Here is a 19,376-nt window from a genome sequence, read left to right as displayed (position 1 = left end):
TTTTGTGCAGCTGCTTCCTGAAACGACATGCTGCACAGTGCTTCGCATACTTAAAAGCTCGAAGGGCACGTATTGATTTTTGACTGAAAAACAAACTCTGTCTCTCTCTCTCTCTCTCTCTCTCTCTCTCTCTCTCTCTCTCTCTCTCTCTGTCTCTCTGTCTCTCTCTCTCTCCCTGCTCCTGACGGAGGGGGTGTGAGCTGCCGCCTTCAACAGCTTTGTGCCGCGGTGCTTCGCATACTTAAAAGCCAAACAGCCTTATTGATTTGTTTGCTAGAGATTGTTTTCTCTATCTATGTGACATTCTGTGCTCCTGACACGCACTCCTTTGAAGAGAAAGATATGTTTGCATTCTTTTAATTGTGAGACGGAACTGTGATCTCTGTCTTGTCATGGAGCACAGTTTAAACTTTTGAAAAAGAGACAAATGTTTTTTGCAGTGTTTGAATAACGTTCCTGTCTCTCTACAACCTCCTGTGTTTCTGCACAAATCTGTGACCCAAGCATGACAATATAAAAATAACCGTATAAACATATGGTTTCTACTTCGCGGATTTTCTTATTTCGCGGGTGGCTCTGGAACGCAACCCCCACGATGGAGGAGGGATTACTGTATAGTAAAGTTATCGATTTAAATGACCCATTTTGTAGAAGGATGTTTGCTATGAGGAGATGAGTGGTGGAGTGAGATCAGGGATTTGGTAATCAGTATGTAGAAGGTGATGGAGAACTGAAAACGGTGAGCACACGTATCTGTACTATTATCTATTTCTTCTTCCTCAGCATTTAATGTTCTTTTCTTGGAGAACATATCCTAATGTAATATAAAAACATGTATCGGGGCAGAATTGGCTTAGCCTGGGGACGTGCTGTGAAAGAAGTCCCACCTGAGTGAACTGAACATACCATTGGTGCTGTAACCTGGAATTTTCAAGGCGAAGGCAGCATGAAAAGCACCTTAATGTGGAGAGAAGAAGTCCATGCAGGAGAGTGAAATAGCACCCAAGTGGAATGAGCCGGAGATGAAGAGGACACTCCCTTGAAGCCAGAGACCTAATTAGTGCATTGCACCAATGGTGATCTCCTGGCTAAGATGGTTTATTTCTCCACTGTGGGGTATGAATTCCAATCCTGGACACCCAGCTTGAGCACTGAGGACCCACTTACAAATACACAGAAAAGTATGAAGAGCCCAAAAGACCACATTGATGATAACCATGAACTACCATGGTATTCTTTACCATCATGTACCTCCTTCACTATCAGCAGTGCCACCTCAATGTCATTTTAGACAGTTCTAAATAGTTGATGAGATTTGAGAGAACCATTCTGATGAGGTTATTAAAGCAACATAAACTGCTCAAAAACATTAAAGGAACACTGTGAAAACACATCAGATCTCAATGGGAAAAAAAAAATCATGCTAGATATCTACTGTATACTGATATGGACTGGGTAATGTGTTTGGAAGGAAAGGATGCCACATCATTTGATGGAAATAAAAATTATCAACCTACAGAGGACTGAATTCAAAGACACCCTGAAAATCAAAGTGAAAAAATGTTGCGGCAGGCTAGTCCATTTTGCCAAAATTTCATTGCAGCAACTCAAAATTGTACTCAGTAATTTGTATGGCCCCCACGTGCTTGTATGCATGCTGGACAACATCGGGGGGGGCATGGTCTTAATGAGACTACAGATGGTGTCCTGGTGGATCTCCTCCCAGATTTGGACCAGGGCATCACTGAAATCCTGGACAGTCTGAGGTGCAACCTGGCAGTGTTGGATGGACCAAAACATAATGTCCCAGAGGTGTTCTATTGGATTTAGGTCAGGCGAGCATGGGGGCCAATCAATGGTATCAAATCCTTCATTTTCCAGGAACTGTATTGTCATGCACCAGGAGGAACCCAGGACCCACTGCACCAGCATAGGGTTTGACAATGGGTCCAAGGATTTCATACCGATGCCTAATGGCAGTCAAGGTGCCATTTTCTACCCTGTAGAAGTCTGTGGATCCCTCCATGGATATGTCTTCCCAGACCATCAGTGACCCACCACCAAACCGGTCATGCTGAACGATGTTACAGGCAGCATAACGTTCTCCATGGCTTCTCCAGAACTTTTCACGTCTGGCACATGGTTATATGGTGAACTTGCTCTCATCTGTGAAAAGCACAGGGCACCAGGTGGTGGACCTGCCAATTCTGGTATTCTGTGGCAAATGCCAATCGAGCTTCACGGTGCCGGGCAGTGAGCACAGGGCGCACTAGAGGACGTTGTACCGTCAGGCCATCCTCATGAAGTCTGTTCCTGATTGTTTCGTCAGAGAAATTCACACCAGTGGCCTGCTGGGGATCATTTTGTAGGGCTCTGGCAGTGCTCATCCTGTTTCAAATGCCCAAAGAAGCAGATACCGGTCCTGCTGATGGGTTAAGGACCTTCTACGGCCCTGTCGAGCTCTCCTAGAGTAACTGCCTGTCTTCTGGAATCTCCTCCATGTCCTTGAGACTGTGGTGGGAGACACAGCAAACCTTCTGGCAATGGCACGTATTGATGTGCCATCCTGGAGAAGTTGGACTACCTGTGCAACTTCTGTAGGATCCAGGTATCACCTAATGCTACCAGTAGTGACACTGACTGTAGCCAAATACAAAACTAGTGAAAAAGCAGTCAGAAAAGATGAGGAGGAAAACATGTCAGTGGCCTCCACCTGTTAAACCATTCCTGTTTGGGGGGGGTTATCTCATTGTTGCCCCTCTAGTGCACCTGTTGTTAACTTCATTAACACCAAAGCAGCTGAAACGGATTAACAACCCCCTCTGCTACTTAACTGACAAGATCAATATCCCAGTAGTTTCATTGACTTGATGCTATACTTTGATTAAAAAGTTTTCCTTTAATTTTTTGAGCAGTATACAGGCAGTCCCCAGGTTACGTACGAGATAGGGACTATAGGTTTGTTCTTAAGTTGAATTTGTATGTAAGTCGGAACAGGTACATTATTTTAATAAATGCTCTTGTTGACCGACTGAAATGAAGTGCTCTGCCAATGAATGATGGAGTTTGACCGCTCTCTGACCTTTTTATTATTTCTACTTTATTTTCCATGGTGATAGTTTTTCTCTTCTTTACTGTATCACCAGCACTTGCATCAGATTTGCGTTTCAGAGACATTGTTGAAGGGTGAAGACAAAAGGTTAAGATGAGCTCTTCTGCACAGCACTGTACGCGCTATCACAGCAGGAAGGCATCCCTCTTCCGCATGTCTGGTGTACTGACGAGAGACAACTTCCTGCTATGTATGTAACAGTACAAGCAGGCTTGCTATTGAGAATGAATGGGGGCAGCGAGGGGTGGTTCGCCACCCGCCCACCACACAGTCACCTCCACTTGCATACAGCATGCAATGTCAGCCCACCAAGAGCGAACAGGGTGCGGTCAAAGGTGGGTAGTGAATTGCCCACCACTGCCCCCATTCAGCCTCTGTCCAGTCAGGAGCAGTAGCTGTGGCGGAGTGGTGGGCGGGCAGCGAACCGCCCCATCAAGCCTCTGTCCTGCACACGAGCTCTTGCTGCGCACCCACCTTCCCACTGAGAATGAATGGGGTGCGGCCCCCATCGCCCCATTCATCAACCGGAGCCGCCCGAGGGACACTTCACTGCGCGAGCACCGAAACCACCCCCCTCCAGCCACGGCTTGCAGCGTCACCAGGCCGGAGATGACGGAGCGGCAGTTACTGAGGAGCCTGTGTCGTGTCCCCCAGACAGATGAAGGAGCAGATGTGGCCCTGTTCGTAAGTCGTATGTCAGATGTCCGTAACTCGGGGACTACCTGTATATAACGCAAATTTGTTCTTTCTTAAAAAGACGCAATGATGAAAAGCCAAGAAGAACAGCATTTTGTTTTTCACCATGTGGAAGTTGATAATGCACTCTATTCTACACTGCAGTCTCTTGCACCGAGAAGGTGTTTTGCAGAAACCAGTCCTACATGGGACCAACACAGGGTGCACACAGTGTCCCACCCCAACACTCACCCATACTGGACAAACTCGCCACTCAAAGTAACCAGATTGCCAATCAAACTTGGGTTCCTGTAGAGCTGTAAAGCAGTATCACTAACAACTGTGCCAGCCTTTTCTATCCATTTAACTCCGTACCAAACAAATCCAAAGGCTGATGTTTCTGTAGGGTCACCAGTGTAGCTTGGTCTGTCTCTTCCAGCGTCCGATACGAAGGGTACAGAAGGGAATGAGATGGGTCTCACATAGCGGCTTAACTCTTCTTCAGTTCCTCCCTCAGTCAGGAAGACCTCGACCAATCAGAAAACATCTGACATCACCCAGATCCCGCCTTCAAACCTGCCTCCTCCAGTGCTACTGCCATTTAAATGGTGTGTCACCATTGATAGATCAACAGGGGAACAAGACACCCGAGACTTTCAGTTTGCAACAAAAAAACGGGTAGCTCATGCTGCTCAAACCTTTGCAATGTCTTGTGTCTTTTATTTTTTTCAGAGATCTACAGTGGATTTACAAGTTTAAAGTCAGCATTTTTTATTATTGATTAAGCAAGCTTCTCATACATTTTTTTTTCTCATAAGAGTATTATTTTTCCATACTGCATTATTGTAAGTCTACAAGGAGTACAAAATGGTGTATATTAAATATGTCTACAATAAGGAATCTAAAAGTAGCAAACAGTGCTGTCATTCTCACCAGGATTTGAACCACAGCCCTCATTCTCAAAAAGCTGTATCTATGTTGGCTGAATGGTATTTACAAGATTGCAGGAACACACAAATAAATAAATAAATAAATAAGTAGTAAATGTCCAAATATCCCAATTGTGGTAGAAGAGTTCCACAGCTGGATGTCTGCCACAACTCAGAGTCTTGACGCCCCTCTCTCTCTAGTAAGACACCAGATCTCTTATGATTGAAGAAAGCCGGCTGATTAACAGGTCACTTCAAATGAGATCTGCATTATCCATGCAGCGTGGGCAATACTTCCACGTGTTTAAAGTAGATGACCCACCAGTGGGTTCAGATCAGTGTTCAGACCAACAGAATTAAAGTGCATAAAACCACAGCTGGCATTACAGTAATGCAGTTTGCATCCACAGTGCCATTTTACAAAGATTGCAGTGCTGATTTCCCTCAGGGGAGTAAAGTGCAGGCAATATCCTGCCAGCCAAATGCTTTGCCATCCTTTTCCCTTGCCATGGGTAATTGTCCTTTTTCTGTCTGCTCCAGCACCAAATGGGGCATGTGGCCCAGTCTACAGTAGATAAAAGATGCCGCTTATTAAGCTGTTTGCCTGTGTGGCTGTGGGCTATGGTAGTTGACACTCTTGAGTATCTTTTGAATCACCTATAAGGCATCCATGATTCTCTCCTTTTTATACAGGGCCCTTCGATGCCTCGAGCAAAAAGTTTAATCAGCTGGCTGTGCACCCTGCAGAAAATGGAAGGACAGGTCAGTATCTCAAGAAAAGACCCAATGAGGTCATTACCATGTCTCTCTGTTAGAGCCTCCTGTCCCCAGCTCCTTCACAGAGTGTGAGGCTAAAGAACTCATTCAGGAGATCACAAAAGCTCTAGGCTAGACTTAAGAAGGCATTGGCAGGCCTCTTCATGACACTCACCTGACATTGATGGCGGCATGTGGCATGACTTCACCATCGCAGTTCCATTTTGATCTCATTGATGGACCTCCACAGAGCCGGGCAAGAAAGCTGCTCTTTGTTTGTTCCACACTTTCATGCTCCAAATGCACCGGAAGTGTTGATTCAAGACTTTCATCATCATCATCTTGAGGTATCGGTGTGAACTTCAGTGCCTTCACTCGAAAAACATCAACAAAAGGCAGGTCAAACTGTTCAAAGAAGAATACAATAAAACATGTCAAGTGTATGTATGTGGGTCGGACAGATGGTGGTAAAGAGGCAAGAGGCTTACTGGATGAAGCTAAAACCCCAATAGCTAATCTACAGCCAAATGTAGGGTGACAGTGCACTGGGCCCCCCAACAATTGGAGAAAACGACTCCCAAGTGAAGCCCTTCTTGCATTATATGAAAATAAAAAATGTATTACATTTTGCCAAATCCACATAATCTTGTTCAATTACACCCTTTAATTCATAGAGACCTGTTTCATCAGTCCTGATAGCTGTGATCATTGGCAGATTCATGAGAGAAACAAGTTGGTATCACCTTCTGGGTGACTCCTGCTCACTCCTGGTAAGGTTTGGTTTCTGTACAACCTTGATATGGATAGTTATATATGAAAAGAAATGAAAAAATGAATGGGTGGATGAGTGGATGGTTGAATAGCAGAACCCACTATTGCTAATTATAAGGAATTTCCATTTTTACAGTCTATACTCAAAAATCAACACAAACTGTTACCAGTACATACCATACCAATACATATGGTAGACTTTTCTATCTGTCTGTACCACTTTAACTTACACAATCCAAGAACAGAATGAGATGGAGCACCTATATTTTCAGGAAAGTTTGCTTAATTCAAACTTTAGTTGAACTGGGGACAGTTACTGACCATTGGTAACGTAAACTGACATAAAGATAAGCAATATGGTGTGAATGGTCCAAGTGTATATTTGTCTTCTTTTCAGCATGGACACACCTTTATTAAATACTTCAAACCACTAAAGATGTTCACCTTTTTGAGTGAAACATTCACTAACTGCTCACCACTTATCTAGAGCGTAACATTTAACAAGAAAAGAATGCCGGAATTGGAATGCAAACAGTACACAGCCAGGAACCCTAGATGAGGTTATGCATATTTCAGAATGTTATGTTGCATCACTTTTTTAATATTAAAATTTAGCATTTAGGTGGTCCCCGTGGTTAACAATACTGCCTCTCTGTAGATTCTGTATGTTCTTTATGTGTCTACATTTTGTTTCTTTTATCCCGGTACTTTGATTTTCTTTCCAGTGATATGCATTTTTAGGCCAAATGACCACTCTGAGCTAGCCTACTGTGGGTGTTTGAATGATTGTGCCCGACAATGAAGGGACGCCCCTTTTGGACATGGTGCTAGGACCCTGAATTGAAGTGGGATTGGAAATGGTTTGTTTTGACGTATTTTAACATTCCTACTTTGGCAGGCAGTGTGGCATAGTGGTTAAGGCTTTAGACTTCAAACCCTGCTGCTGACACTGTGTGACAATGAACAAGTCACTTGACCTGCCTGTACTGCACTTGAAAAACCAAAAGAAATATAACCAGTTGTATCATAAATGTTGTAAGTCGCCTTGAATAAAGGCATCAGCCAAATAAGTAAATATCCTATTTTATACTAGCCATGGTACCTGGCGTTACCCAGGTATATTTGCATAACAGATTATGGTAAGAGGGCAATGTGTTTTTTAAATGATAACTGTTTTTGTTATTGCAAGCCTACACTGCCTCACTGTTCACTATCAACTTCTCTGCTCTGATGAGCATAGAATTTGCTGTTTTTGCATATGATTGGATTCCATGGTTGCTATAACTCCTTGCTGGAGTGGTTGGATCCATGAACATTACTTCTTTGCACTTCCTGGTTTAGTGAGGTTTCATGAATAGATGTTTAAACCCATATCAATAAACTGGAATGGTTTGTTGGATAATCAAATTCATGGATTGTGGAAAGCAACTACAATTTCCAGTGGGTTCACAAGCATCACTGTAGGTCTCCGTATTATTACAGAATACAACATCAGTGAAAGAATTCGATAATGATTCAAAGTTGATTCCTTCAACGTTGATTTAAAATTGCTGCAAATTGCAACATTATATTGTCATTGAAGTCTAAAATTATAAGTGTCTCATCATAAAATGGACTTGAATTAATGTCTGCCATCAAGACACAGTAAAGGTTAGTAATAACGCCCTCAGTTGTTCTCTTTCTACCATATTCTAAACAGTGACTTTGCATAGACAGATAGTGTGAGGGATGGCCGGCCATTTACCCCGGCCAATAGCCCCAGGCCGCTAGATGGAGCCCTCCCTGTAGCATAGAAGTGTCCCGAAGACCAGCAGGGAATTATGGACAATGGAGTTTTTATTCCCAACCCTGCTGGACACTGTGGGGCCCACCAGAGGACACTGCAGGGAGGCTCAAGGACTTATACATGCCCTATAACCCGGAAGCACGTCATAATCATATGACCAGAGGGAACGTCGTGTTTCCGGGTTGAAAAGAAGGACTTTTATCTGACCCGGAAGTAAGATGGGAAACACTTCCAGGTCAGGGAATATAAAAGGACGATGGGAAATCCCAGACGCTGAGCTGGGTGGAAGGGTGGCAACGCGTCTGGGAGTGGAGCATTGGTTATTGTTTATTGGAATTATTATTATTATTTGAGTATTGTGGAGTGGAGGGTGCTTTGTGCACATTTATTATTATTATTAATAATAAACTATTATTTGGACTTTTATCTGGTGTCTGACGTCTACTCTGAGGGTTCAAGGGGTCACGGAGACCTTAATCTGTCACAATAGCTACAACTTTATTTGTTCCCAGGGCGAAATTTGGAATGCAGTCATTCTGTTTCATCGTGGCTCAACCCTATCGCATTTACTAACAATATGCAGGGGTACAATAGTGTTGGCTTCTTCAACAATGTAAGCTTTTGCTTTGATAGAAAATATAGTGCTATCAGTTCATTTCAGAGTTGCTGTCACGTGTACACAGAACAATGAAATCTCTGTCTATAGACTTGACCAACACAAAGCAGGCTGCCTTGTTTAGAGGCCCATTGGTTATGTATAATATCCACCCGTCTAGCCATCTATCCATTTTGTAAACCAACTTTTAATATAATATTACAAAATAATAGGTAGTCCTTTCAAATACAGCTCTGGAAAACTAATGTAAAACTTTATTATGCGTGAACAGAACTCACTATAAAAAGGTTTTTAGGGAATTAAAAGAAAGGAGCATTGCTCCTTAAGGGTTTGGCAACACTATATATCCCTTTTGGACTGGTATATTTTCCAGTATAAGGTCTACATGAAAAGAAAGAGAGAAGAAATGTCTTTTGGAAATTTAACACGGCTGAACACAACTCACAATGAGACAAAATGACATACTTTTAGACAAACAACCCTTTTCTCTGATATGCCATATACGTATACAGTGCTCAAAAAAATTAAGGGAACACTTAATCATCACAGTCTAACACCAAGTCAGTTAAGCTTCAGGGGTATCAAACTGTCCAGTTAAGAAGCATAAGCGATTGTGAATCAATTTCACCTACTTTGGTACAAATGAAAGTGACAAAGGTGCACTGGAGGGGCAACAGCAAGACATCCTCCATAAAGGGGATGGTTTTAGATGTGGTGACCACAAGCAACTGCTCTCTCTTTATCATTTCTGGCTGATTCTTCTCTAGTTTAGCATTTTGCTGGTGTCCTTGTCACTACTGGTAGCATGAGGTGGTACCTACGTACCATCGCAAGAAGGTTTGCTGTGTCTCCCAGAACAGTCTCAAGAGCATGGAGAAGATACCAAGAGATGGGCTGTCATATAAGGAGAGCTGGACAGGGCTGTAAATGGGCATCAACCCAGCAAAATGACCAGTATCTGGTTACTTTGTGCAAGGAGGAACAGGAGGAGCACTTCCAGAGCCATACAAAATGACCTCCAGCTGGCTACTGGTGTCCATGATTCTGACCAAACTGTTAGAAACAGAATCTATCATGGTGGTCCTCTAGTGGAACCTTTGCATATAGTCCATCACTGTGCAGCTCAATTGGCAGAGAATACCACAGTTGGCAGCTCTGTCATTGGCGCCCCATTCTTTTCACAGATGAAAGCAAGTTCACAGTGAGCACATGTGACAGACATGGAAGAGTCTGGAGATGCCGTGGTGAATGTTATGCAGCCTGCAACATCATCCAGCATGACCAGTTTGGCGGTGGGTCAGTGATGGTCTGGGGAGCCATATCCTTGGGTGGTTGCACAGTCCTCCACGTGTTAGTCAACTGTACCCTGGCTGCTGTTAGGTAAAAGGATGAAATCCTCAGAGCCATTGTCACAACATACACTGGTGTAGTGGGCCCTGGGTTCTTCCTGGTGAAAGACAATGCCCAGCCTCAACTGGCCAGAGTGTGTAGGCAGTTCCTGGATGACAAAGGTACTGATGCCATTGACTGGCCCGCATGTTCCTCAGGCCTGAATCCAATTGAGAACCTCTGGGATGTTATGTATCTGTGAATCTGATTCTGCCAAGTAGCACCACAGACTGTCCAGGAGCTCACTGATGCCTTGATCCAGATCTGGGAGGAGATTCCACAGGACACTATCTATACGCAGCATGCCCAGATATTGTTGTGAGTGCATACAGGTACAAGGGGGCCTAACACACTGCAGAGTCACATTATAAGTTGCCGTGATGAAATTCAAGCCAGTTGGATCAGCCTGTGATATCAATTTTTGACTTTGATTTTCAGTGTGATGTTGAATCCAGCCCTCAGTGAGTTGGTGATTTTGGTTTCCATTGACAGTTGTTACATCATTTTGTTCTTAATGAATTACACAGTATTACTCAGTAAAGATTTTCCACTTGAATATTTTGTTCATCAAGATACAATGTATGATTTAAGTGATTTTTCAGCAGTGTATTTTAAGTTGGACCAAATGAAATGCACACTCAAAATTTCAGAAAAATCAGTCCAGTCATTTTTGTGTAATTGGCAAACAAACATATGGATAAAGAAAACAGATTATGATTGTATTTATAAAGCTTTCACTATGGTATTTTATAGGCCTATATGGTGTAAAAAAAAAAAAAAAAAATTCACACAGAATTATTCTTTGCACTTGTTTTAATTCTTGGCTATTGTTTTATGTAATAATCTCACTGTTGCTTACTTCTCAAGAAAGATCAGCACCAATTTTGAAGTCGCCAACATCACATCACAAACATACAAAGCTGTCCACTGAAGAAACTGAATTTTCTAAAAATAGCCAAGCTCCTTGATCCTGTTGTTTGGGAAACTAAAAGGTAGGACTGGAAAATCCTGAATTCTGGCAACACCCTGTTTTGTATCCAGTTGAGATTTGAAGTGTACAGTTTTGTCCACTTGGTAGTTATCTTGCTCAAACTATTATCTAAGGTAATTATTGATAATTTTGTGTATTTTTTTGTATCACTTGATAGAGATGTCAGCATCAAAAATGCTAAGTAAAACATCTAAGCTTTTACTAACCTCACATTTTTCATTACAAGGTCATAAGTCAGGTGCAAAGCAGCAATTGACCCTGATTTGGGCACCAGTCTGTCATCGGGCACGTTAATGTACACCACAAAAATGTAAATGTAAATAGGGTAGCATATAAATAAAATTGCATAGAAGTAACTTCTATCATTTAAGAAGATGTTAATATTCTAATGCATTGAAAAATGGTGCTGCCTCATGGATCCAGGCTTGATTTTTGGCCTGTTCATTCGGTTTGCGTGTTTTCTCTATGTTCATGTAGATTTCATTGGGTACTCTGGTTTCCTTACACATGCCAAAGAGTCAAATGCTAGGCTAATTTGTGTCTGTAAATGGCCTTTGTAGGACTGACAGAGGGTGTCACAACCAGGTTTGGTTCCTGCATTTTGTTCTATGTGCTGTCATGAATAAGCTCTGATTGTGGGTGTGCATCTGACAATTGCTGCGATTGTGGGTGTGTGATGAATATGCCCTGTGGGTAACTGGCAATCTGTCTAGGGCTGGTACTGCATTGTGTCCAATTGTGCCTAGTGCCCTCCTATACAGCGTGATAAAGTAGGTGGATGAAACTTATCAAAGCAGCTGGACACACATTCTGTGATGCACTTGTGACGATGATGATCATTATGGTGCGCTCCAAGCAGTGCTCATGGTATGGATCCCCACCTGGGCCTTTCAGTGAGTGTCCATAGAACATGACTTTCAACCCTTGATTTTTCTGTTTTAATATCTAATCCCAAAGACATTCCAATAATATTTTTAGAGCGAACTGTTTTCTATGCCATCGTAAAGGTCCTACATCCTGGGTCTGAATCCCATTGTATGCGTGTGGAGTCTGCACATTGCCCCCATAACCCCTGGTTTTTTGTGAGTTCTAAAGCAGTCCATTGGGTGTGTGATACACGTGTGAGCCATGCGAGGGACTAGCACTGTGCAGAGTCGATTCTTTACTTGCGCCCAATGTTACCAGAATTGATTCTGGAACTAGTGACCCTGAACTAGAACAGGTTCGAGAGTGTTATATTTATAATGTTCAACACTTATACTAACTAAGCTGTGTGGTCAACCATTCTGACCGTTCATCGACTAACTTGTATAGTCAGGTTGATGTTTTATATTCTGACATAAGGATCACAAACTTCAAGACACTTCCCCCGAGTCATGCTATTTGCTTGCAATCTCGCGCCTTATTTTTAATGCTTCATAATGCATCCTTTATTCTGTAACTCACCTTGTGATCTGAAATATGCTCTTGGAAAAAAAGATCAGTACGGTAAACAATGCTAATCTGGACTCACCTGGTCTTTTTGGTTGGTGTGGCGGAACAAATGCCTTAAAAAGCTGACACGGGAGCACTTGCGCACAATGATGAGATCTGCTGTGCCGTCTGCTAGGTGTGCACAAGGAGACAGGCCATCTGGACTCTTGGGACAAGCACTGGACATGCAAGTCATGTTAATAGCCTTGAACGTTCCTTCAGCACTATGCCATTCGTCAATCACCTCCTCATCTGAGCCTGTGTGTGTGTGAAGAAGAGATAGAGAAACCAGTAAGACATCAGCTGGGCAGGCAAATGAAGGTGTCTTTTTGAGTTGGGCATTCACACTCACACCCCCTACCTTGGCTTTTGTAGCTCCCTTGTGAGACGTTATCAAATGCGTTTTCTTCTGGACTGCATAGCCGCTCTGTGGACTCTGAGCATACCATACACCTGATGCAAAGATCAAGGAGACAGAGATCATCAGTGCACTTCCGAGCAAAGAAAGACCCATCAGGCAAGTCAGCGGGTGCTGTTGAATTCTAGATGCAACCCCAGGAACCGGAAAGCAATGTCCACCTTTATGTATATTATCTAGCCTTCTCCTCATAAACAAACACAAACTCAGTTGAAAATAAATGCAAAGCTGGGGCCAACCGTGGACAAGATGGCTGTCCATCACAAAGCCCATTTAGTGTTTAATACCTAATTAATTTACTGATCAGTATGATAAGGTGACTTTAGGCTGTGGGAAGACCTTGGAAGAAAGTTGTGAAGATTCAGCAAGTTTTCAAATTGGGGCCAAAAAACCTGAAGGTGCCAACACAACCCTACTTTCATCACCCTCCTGACACCCACTAGTAATATTACATATATTGTTATTATATAACAAATCAAGGAGGAGCAGAGGGCTTCTCCCAGAATCAATGACTAGTGTGCAAAGTCAACCTCCATACAGAAAAAGAGTGACTTTCTCCGACATCCTGGCTCACTTTCACACGCATTTGTCTTACCCAGTCCTGCAGCGGGTGTTGTCTCTCGGGTTCGACTGCCCTGTTCCTGCGAGCTGGTACTCAATGATGCCTTGATAGCTGCGGTTCTGGAGGAATACCTTAAATCCTAAAACACAAGAGGTCCGACAAATTTCATTATACTGATACGTTGATTTGCCTGACTGCAAATGATCATTTAGGTTAAATGGTTCACTTGAGAGAACAGAAGAAAATTCAAGACCCGTTGATGATTTGGGCTGACATGACAGGATTCAATTGTCCTCAACACTAAAATATTTGTGTTTATTTCTATCTATAAATTAAAAAAAAAACTTGGTAATGCAAGAAAAGGAAATGCTTTTATTCTTCTGTTATTTTCACAACTAGCTAGATCTCACCTATAGTCCTGGATCTGCCATATTTAGAGACTGCACGCAACCTAGTTTGAAAGTGAGGTAAATAGAGAAATGCAAGAGTAAAAAACACAAATGGAAAAACCCCACAACCTGGAGTTAAACTGGGGTTCAAGTGAGGTGAGATGGCATTGACTCACAACAGGAGTGGAGTTGAAGGGAGTCCATCCATTTTAAAAACAGATTAATCCAGTTCACAGTCATGGTGGCTGGAGCTTATACTGGAAGCTTTGGGTGCAAAATAGGCACCAACTCTGGGCGGTGGGTCAATCCATCAGAGAGCACCTTCACTCACACACTAACTCTCACTCAGTGGGGCCAGTTTGGAGTCACCAGTTACCCCAAAACTGCGATGATGGAGGAAAACTGGTGTATAAGGAGAAACCCACAAACACAAGGGGAAAACGGGCAAAATCCACAAGACAGAGCATTCAAACCAAGATTCACAGCTGCAGAGTTAACCACTGTAGAGCCCTGACAGCAAAGGAGTAGCTGGATACCATCAGAGTGGAGGTAAGTAAGACACATGAACCGTTAAACATAAATATAGAAATATAAGGGCTCCAAATGTCCCATTTTCAGTACTCTGTGTATTCACCCTTGGATTTGAGCTCATTTTATTGGGTTAAACTATTGGAATCTTAATGTATTTATTAAGAATTTATTAAGGATTTTTGCCACTGACCAGTGCAAAATATAACATCAAGATGAAAACAAGATTATACCACTCCTTCTAAAACTGATTTCTAAATAAGTAACTCCACAGGTACTCACAGTGACTAGTGCCTCCGCCTAACAGTTCGAGAGACCTGGATTTGAGTCCAGGCATGGATCTGCTAGGCAGCACCATCAATCACTGCACCATTGTGCTATCTTTGTGTACAATGTCTGGAAACTGAGCTCACTCTTTTACCATGTAATCACTAGAAATTGAAGTATTATAGTAAAATCCCAGCCATTTATACATAGTATGCAAGCCTTGTATTAAAATAAAATGACAGTTCTTTTTAGGAATGCTAAAACCAATGCCACAGTACATAACATCTAGTCAAAAGGAATGTCATACTTGATAATTGTAGTTGTTGTGGCGGACAGCCGGGTCCCTTGCCCAGCAGGGACGCCCCTTCTGCATCTGTTCCGGGGGAGCAACCATGGGCAGTTCAATACCTCCCCCGGGACGCTTGGTGGCAGCCTCCCTGGTGGATGGTGATTCCCCAACCTGTTGCATGGCTCCATGGGAGATGGAGTCCTCCACAGCCTGGTTGGGGGGCTCGGATGGCCGCTAGGGGGAGCGGCATGGAGTCAGCAGCCCGGCTGGACGAATCCTCAGCCCCACCCGGAAGTGCAATTAGGACCAAGCGGTCAAGCACCTGGAATGCTTCCGGGTGGGCTATAAAAGGGCCAGCCGCCACCACTCAAGAGAGCCAGAGTCGGGAGGAGGAGGACTAAGCCTGAGGAGGAGTGGTGGTAAAGGAGAAAAGAGTGTTGTGTTGTAATTGTGCTTGTGGACTGTGTATTGCCTGTAGGTCACGGGGAAGACGTGCGCCCATGGGTGAAGAAAAATAAAGTCTTTGTTAGTTTCATACGTGCCTCTGTGTCTATCTGTGTCGGGTCGGGTGCCTATATAGCACCTTTGTTACATTGTTGATCTTGTCTGAATATGTCACATTGCACAAATAGTTTATGCAGTCTTTGTCAAATTAGATGACAGCATGATGACTTTCTGGCACAGTTTCATATTTCTAAAATACTACGAGCTCACCCCTTTTTTCTGAAAGCCAACAACACGCTGTATGATGGAGCTGGTGCCCATGAGAAGGATTTATACGTACATTGAGGTCAGATGCAATCTCAGTTCCTTTTTTTCTTTTTTCCAGTCTACCGTGTTACAAAAAACATGAGACATCAGAGAGTTTTCTTCTGTTTTTTAGGTACAAAACACCAGCGTTCCTGATTGCTCATCATCCATTATTTGCCTTATAGTTCTGGGTGGGCGCTCATTGGTTGTTGCATACACAGAGTCTATCCTTTCGACTTAAGACAAAATCTAATATAAATGAAGTCTACAACTGAATAATCACTAGAAAAGTCATGTAATGTGACCATGTCTTAAACAAACTTGACCTGACTTAACAACCTGACTTATACCAAACCTCTATAAAACATAGGGGACTTAGATTCATATAGCGGAGATTTACCTGAATAATCATATCTGATTGGCCCCATCCAACGGTGCTTATCACTGTCTGACAACACATCCCCATAGAATCCATATCCCACCATTGAGACAGAGTACTTGATGAACTGCTTCTTGTGATGAACGGCACAAACATCCAAAGGCTGACTGTCACCTACCAGCCAAAACAGAAAGACCTTGAACTTCAAGCGGCAGTATTCATTTATTAAACAGAAGGAGCCTGGGCTCCCTGCTGTAACACTGTAATTTCTCCTTGAGATCAATAACTTAGTCTATCTATCTATCTTTTATGGTATATAGTGCCTTTCATAATATCCATGCAGTATATCTATCTGTTATGGTATGCAGTGTCTTCTATAAAATCTTTATATCTTTTATGGTAAATAGTGCCTTTACTATCTATCTATCTATCTATCTATCTATCTATCTATCTATCTATCTATCTATCTATCTATCTATCTATCTATCTATCTATCTATCTATCTATCTATCTATCTATCTATCGGTCATGGTAAATAGTGCCTTTTGTATTATCTATCTGTGTACTATAAACAATGACCCAGCACCCCATTTTGAATCACTCATATTAGAGCGGTGTGAGACAGCCTGAGATAAATGTACTTACCTACGATGATGTGCAGTGCCGAGGTGATGGGGTCATTCACTCCAACAGTGGCGAAGCACACACAGTTTGTTGAACCTGCAAGAGGATATTTGACTTGCATTAGTAAAATGTACATTAGGTTCATTCATCAAGCACTAAGAACATCTAGGCTTGCACTTTGGGCAGGGGTCCTAGGATGCCAGCTTGCACCTGATCAGTAGTAAACCCAGCACAGACTTCTGCCAGTCTGAGGTGTGAGAATGTTGCTCGATTCCATTCTGCTGTTTGTCTCATCTTTCTTTGTTGAACCCCTAGTATGTTCAAGTTGTTGCTTTCAGCCAAGGTGGAAAATGGAATGAAGTGGGGGAATCCTCTGTGAGCACAATGATGCTGTCTCCTAGACCCCCCTCACCATTACAGCAGGCACCAGTTGCTCAGAGAGTGCCCTCTACACTGCTACCAGATCTGTACCCCCCACATTACCTGCAGGTATGATTCCAATACGCAGAGAACAGCCTTGCAGGGTGGCTTCAGGATCATCCTCAGAAATGCACGCCTCTCTCTGGCTTCGTCCAATCAGGCCATGCATGAGCTCACTGAACATCCCATCTCCTCCTACACACACCACACTGCAAGTAGATGAGACACAAATGCTTAACATGGCTGTAGAAACTTCATACAAATCTGCAGAGGCACACAGGATGTGCACATAGACAAAAAACAGGCTAAACCAGTCTTTAATATATAAAATGACCGTAGCCCATAAAAATTGTTCTTCACATGCAAACTGAAGGCCCTACTGGTGGAGCTCCATGTAAGCGTTGGACAGTAGCACCCACAGTAGGCAATGTGACTGACATGGGCTTACCTTGATCTGAATGAAAAAAGCCATCTTACCCATCAAAGCTGGACAAGTCCTTCTGCAGAATGTAATCCCGGGCTTGGTTTGCTCTTTCTGTTTCTGGAGAAGATGTAGAAGAAGAGTGACGTCAAGAAAAAAGTCAAGCCCAGTCAGCAAAAACTGACAACCACAATACATTACAACTGAACACCAGTGTAGGACCCCTCGCAACACCCCTGCAAACTTGAGCCCATGCCAGACATCTGTGTCTTAACAGATGCACCCTCTCCTCTCTCCGATTCCTGCTAATGGCCTCCACAGTCATTTTAGGAATTCATTCCTTACCCAGCACATGGACATTGATCCCTGCCAGCTCAAACAGCTGGGCAATACGCGAGTAGTAAATTTTGCGTGCTTTCCCTCGGCCTCCAAATGGATTGATGAACACTAGCAGCCTCTGTGGACGCTGCTGACCTAAGGCAAAAAAGAGAAGAATAGTCAGTCGAAGGAGCTCAGTCAGGGGTGGTGGAAAAAGAAGGTTAAAATAAAAGCTTCAAAGTGAGTCAGCTGGGCAGGCTGGGAAATCTGAGCTTGTGCACAACAAAGCAGGACTCGGGTGACTGGGGTGTAAGATGATGCTCATGCCCTCAAGCTTGGTCAGCATTGTTATACCAGCACAACTTCGTTTCTTTGCTAAAACAGCATATAATTGCTGAAGAGGTTTGCACTGAGAAGGAAGACAACTTAAATGAAGAAAGAAAAATGAGAAAAGAAAAACTTTCACATCCAACTTGCCAAAAGTAGTTGAAGAAAACCGTCAACTCGAATGAATTACTGTGACAGCACACTCACAATCCTAGGCGCAAACGTACAACACAAAAACACAAAACTTCCAACAGTAAGTCATATACATTCAGACTTGCATGAAAAAGTGGAGCCATAATCTAACTGCATACATGAAAAGCATGTCCACAACAGCAGACACACACACACATACACACACACACATGCAGACATACTGTACATATAAATACACTTGAACATACAGTACATACATACATTTCCACAAAAAGACACACAAACACATTGTAAACAATTGCAAGTATGTATGTCTGCAGCCTGAAGCCTTCAAACTGGAGCTCCAAGTAGCTGGAGTTGACTCCAATGGGTCCCAAGCTGCAGACCTCCAAAACTTTGCCTGATTAAACTGTTGTTAAGATTAGGGTTGTGGGAGGGTTATCTAACTTTAATGACATCTGTCCATTAAGTCAACTCCACCTATTTGGAGCTCCAGGGTGGAGGCTCTGGGTTGCAGAGATACCAGTTTAAAGGATTGTCCATCAAGGTGATGTAACTTAATGTTCTGGCACTTCAAGGGGTTATTGGGACACAAGAAGCCACTCGGTAGAGCACTAGCCTGGAATCTCTGGTTGAAATGACCTCCTTGCCAATTCCAAGAACTTGTATCTAAATAGTCCTTCCAGCCATATTTTCAAGGAGTCAAAAGTGTAAATGCTGACAAGAATGCAACTGGGTGGAAATGTCCATGTTTAAATGTATTAAACACCTCATATTAATAATTGGGGCAAGACGTGTATAGTTTGGTCACTTGGTTTGTCAAGTTTATTAAATTTCCCTAATATCAATTTATTATTTCTCCCTTTGTAATACAGTCACCCTTTTAATACTTTCTTGGCCAAGTTGGTCCTATTTTGAAGTTGGGGAGCTCAAGATCAGAGGCGGTCTTATGGGTGTGCGGGGTCTAGGACTGATCAACCCGATGCGGGGCCACTTACGTCAAACACTGTTACCAGTATGTGTGGACTGTATA

The 19,376-nt window shown here is 42.9% G+C and overlaps 1 protein-coding gene across 1 annotated transcript in view; it reads right to left on the bottom strand.

Moving 5' to 3' along the window:
- Nucleotides 1-4,486: 4,486 nt before the first annotated feature.
- zgc:158263 (ceramide kinase family protein) overlaps nt 4,487-19,376 on the bottom strand; it is a 32,792-nt gene continuing 17,902 nt past the window's right edge. Inside the window, exons 4-13 of the mRNA XM_028813426.2 lie at nt 17,891-18,019; nt 17,602-17,665; nt 17,188-17,333; nt 16,726-16,800; nt 16,102-16,254; nt 13,512-13,617; nt 12,860-12,951; nt 12,539-12,756; nt 5,648-5,877; nt 4,487-5,457 (exon numbers count right to left, since the gene is read on the bottom strand). Of these exons, the coding sequence (XP_028669259.2) occupies nt 5,370-5,457; nt 5,648-5,877; nt 12,539-12,756; nt 12,860-12,951; nt 13,512-13,617; nt 16,102-16,254; nt 16,726-16,800; nt 17,188-17,333; nt 17,602-17,665; nt 17,891-18,019 (1,301 nt within the window). The 3' untranslated portion in view covers nt 4,487-5,369. The remainder of the gene's footprint in view (nt 5,458-5,647; nt 5,878-12,538; nt 12,757-12,859; nt 12,952-13,511; nt 13,618-16,101; nt 16,255-16,725; nt 16,801-17,187; nt 17,334-17,601; nt 17,666-17,890; nt 18,020-19,376) is intronic.

The sequence above is a fragment of the Erpetoichthys calabaricus genome, chromosome 11, assembly GCF_900747795.2.
Source record: "Erpetoichthys calabaricus chromosome 11, fErpCal1.3, whole genome shotgun sequence".
Classification (NCBI taxonomy): domain Eukaryota; kingdom Metazoa; phylum Chordata; class Cladistia; order Polypteriformes; family Polypteridae; genus Erpetoichthys; species Erpetoichthys calabaricus.
This window is presented reverse-complemented; position numbering and strand designations above follow the sequence as displayed.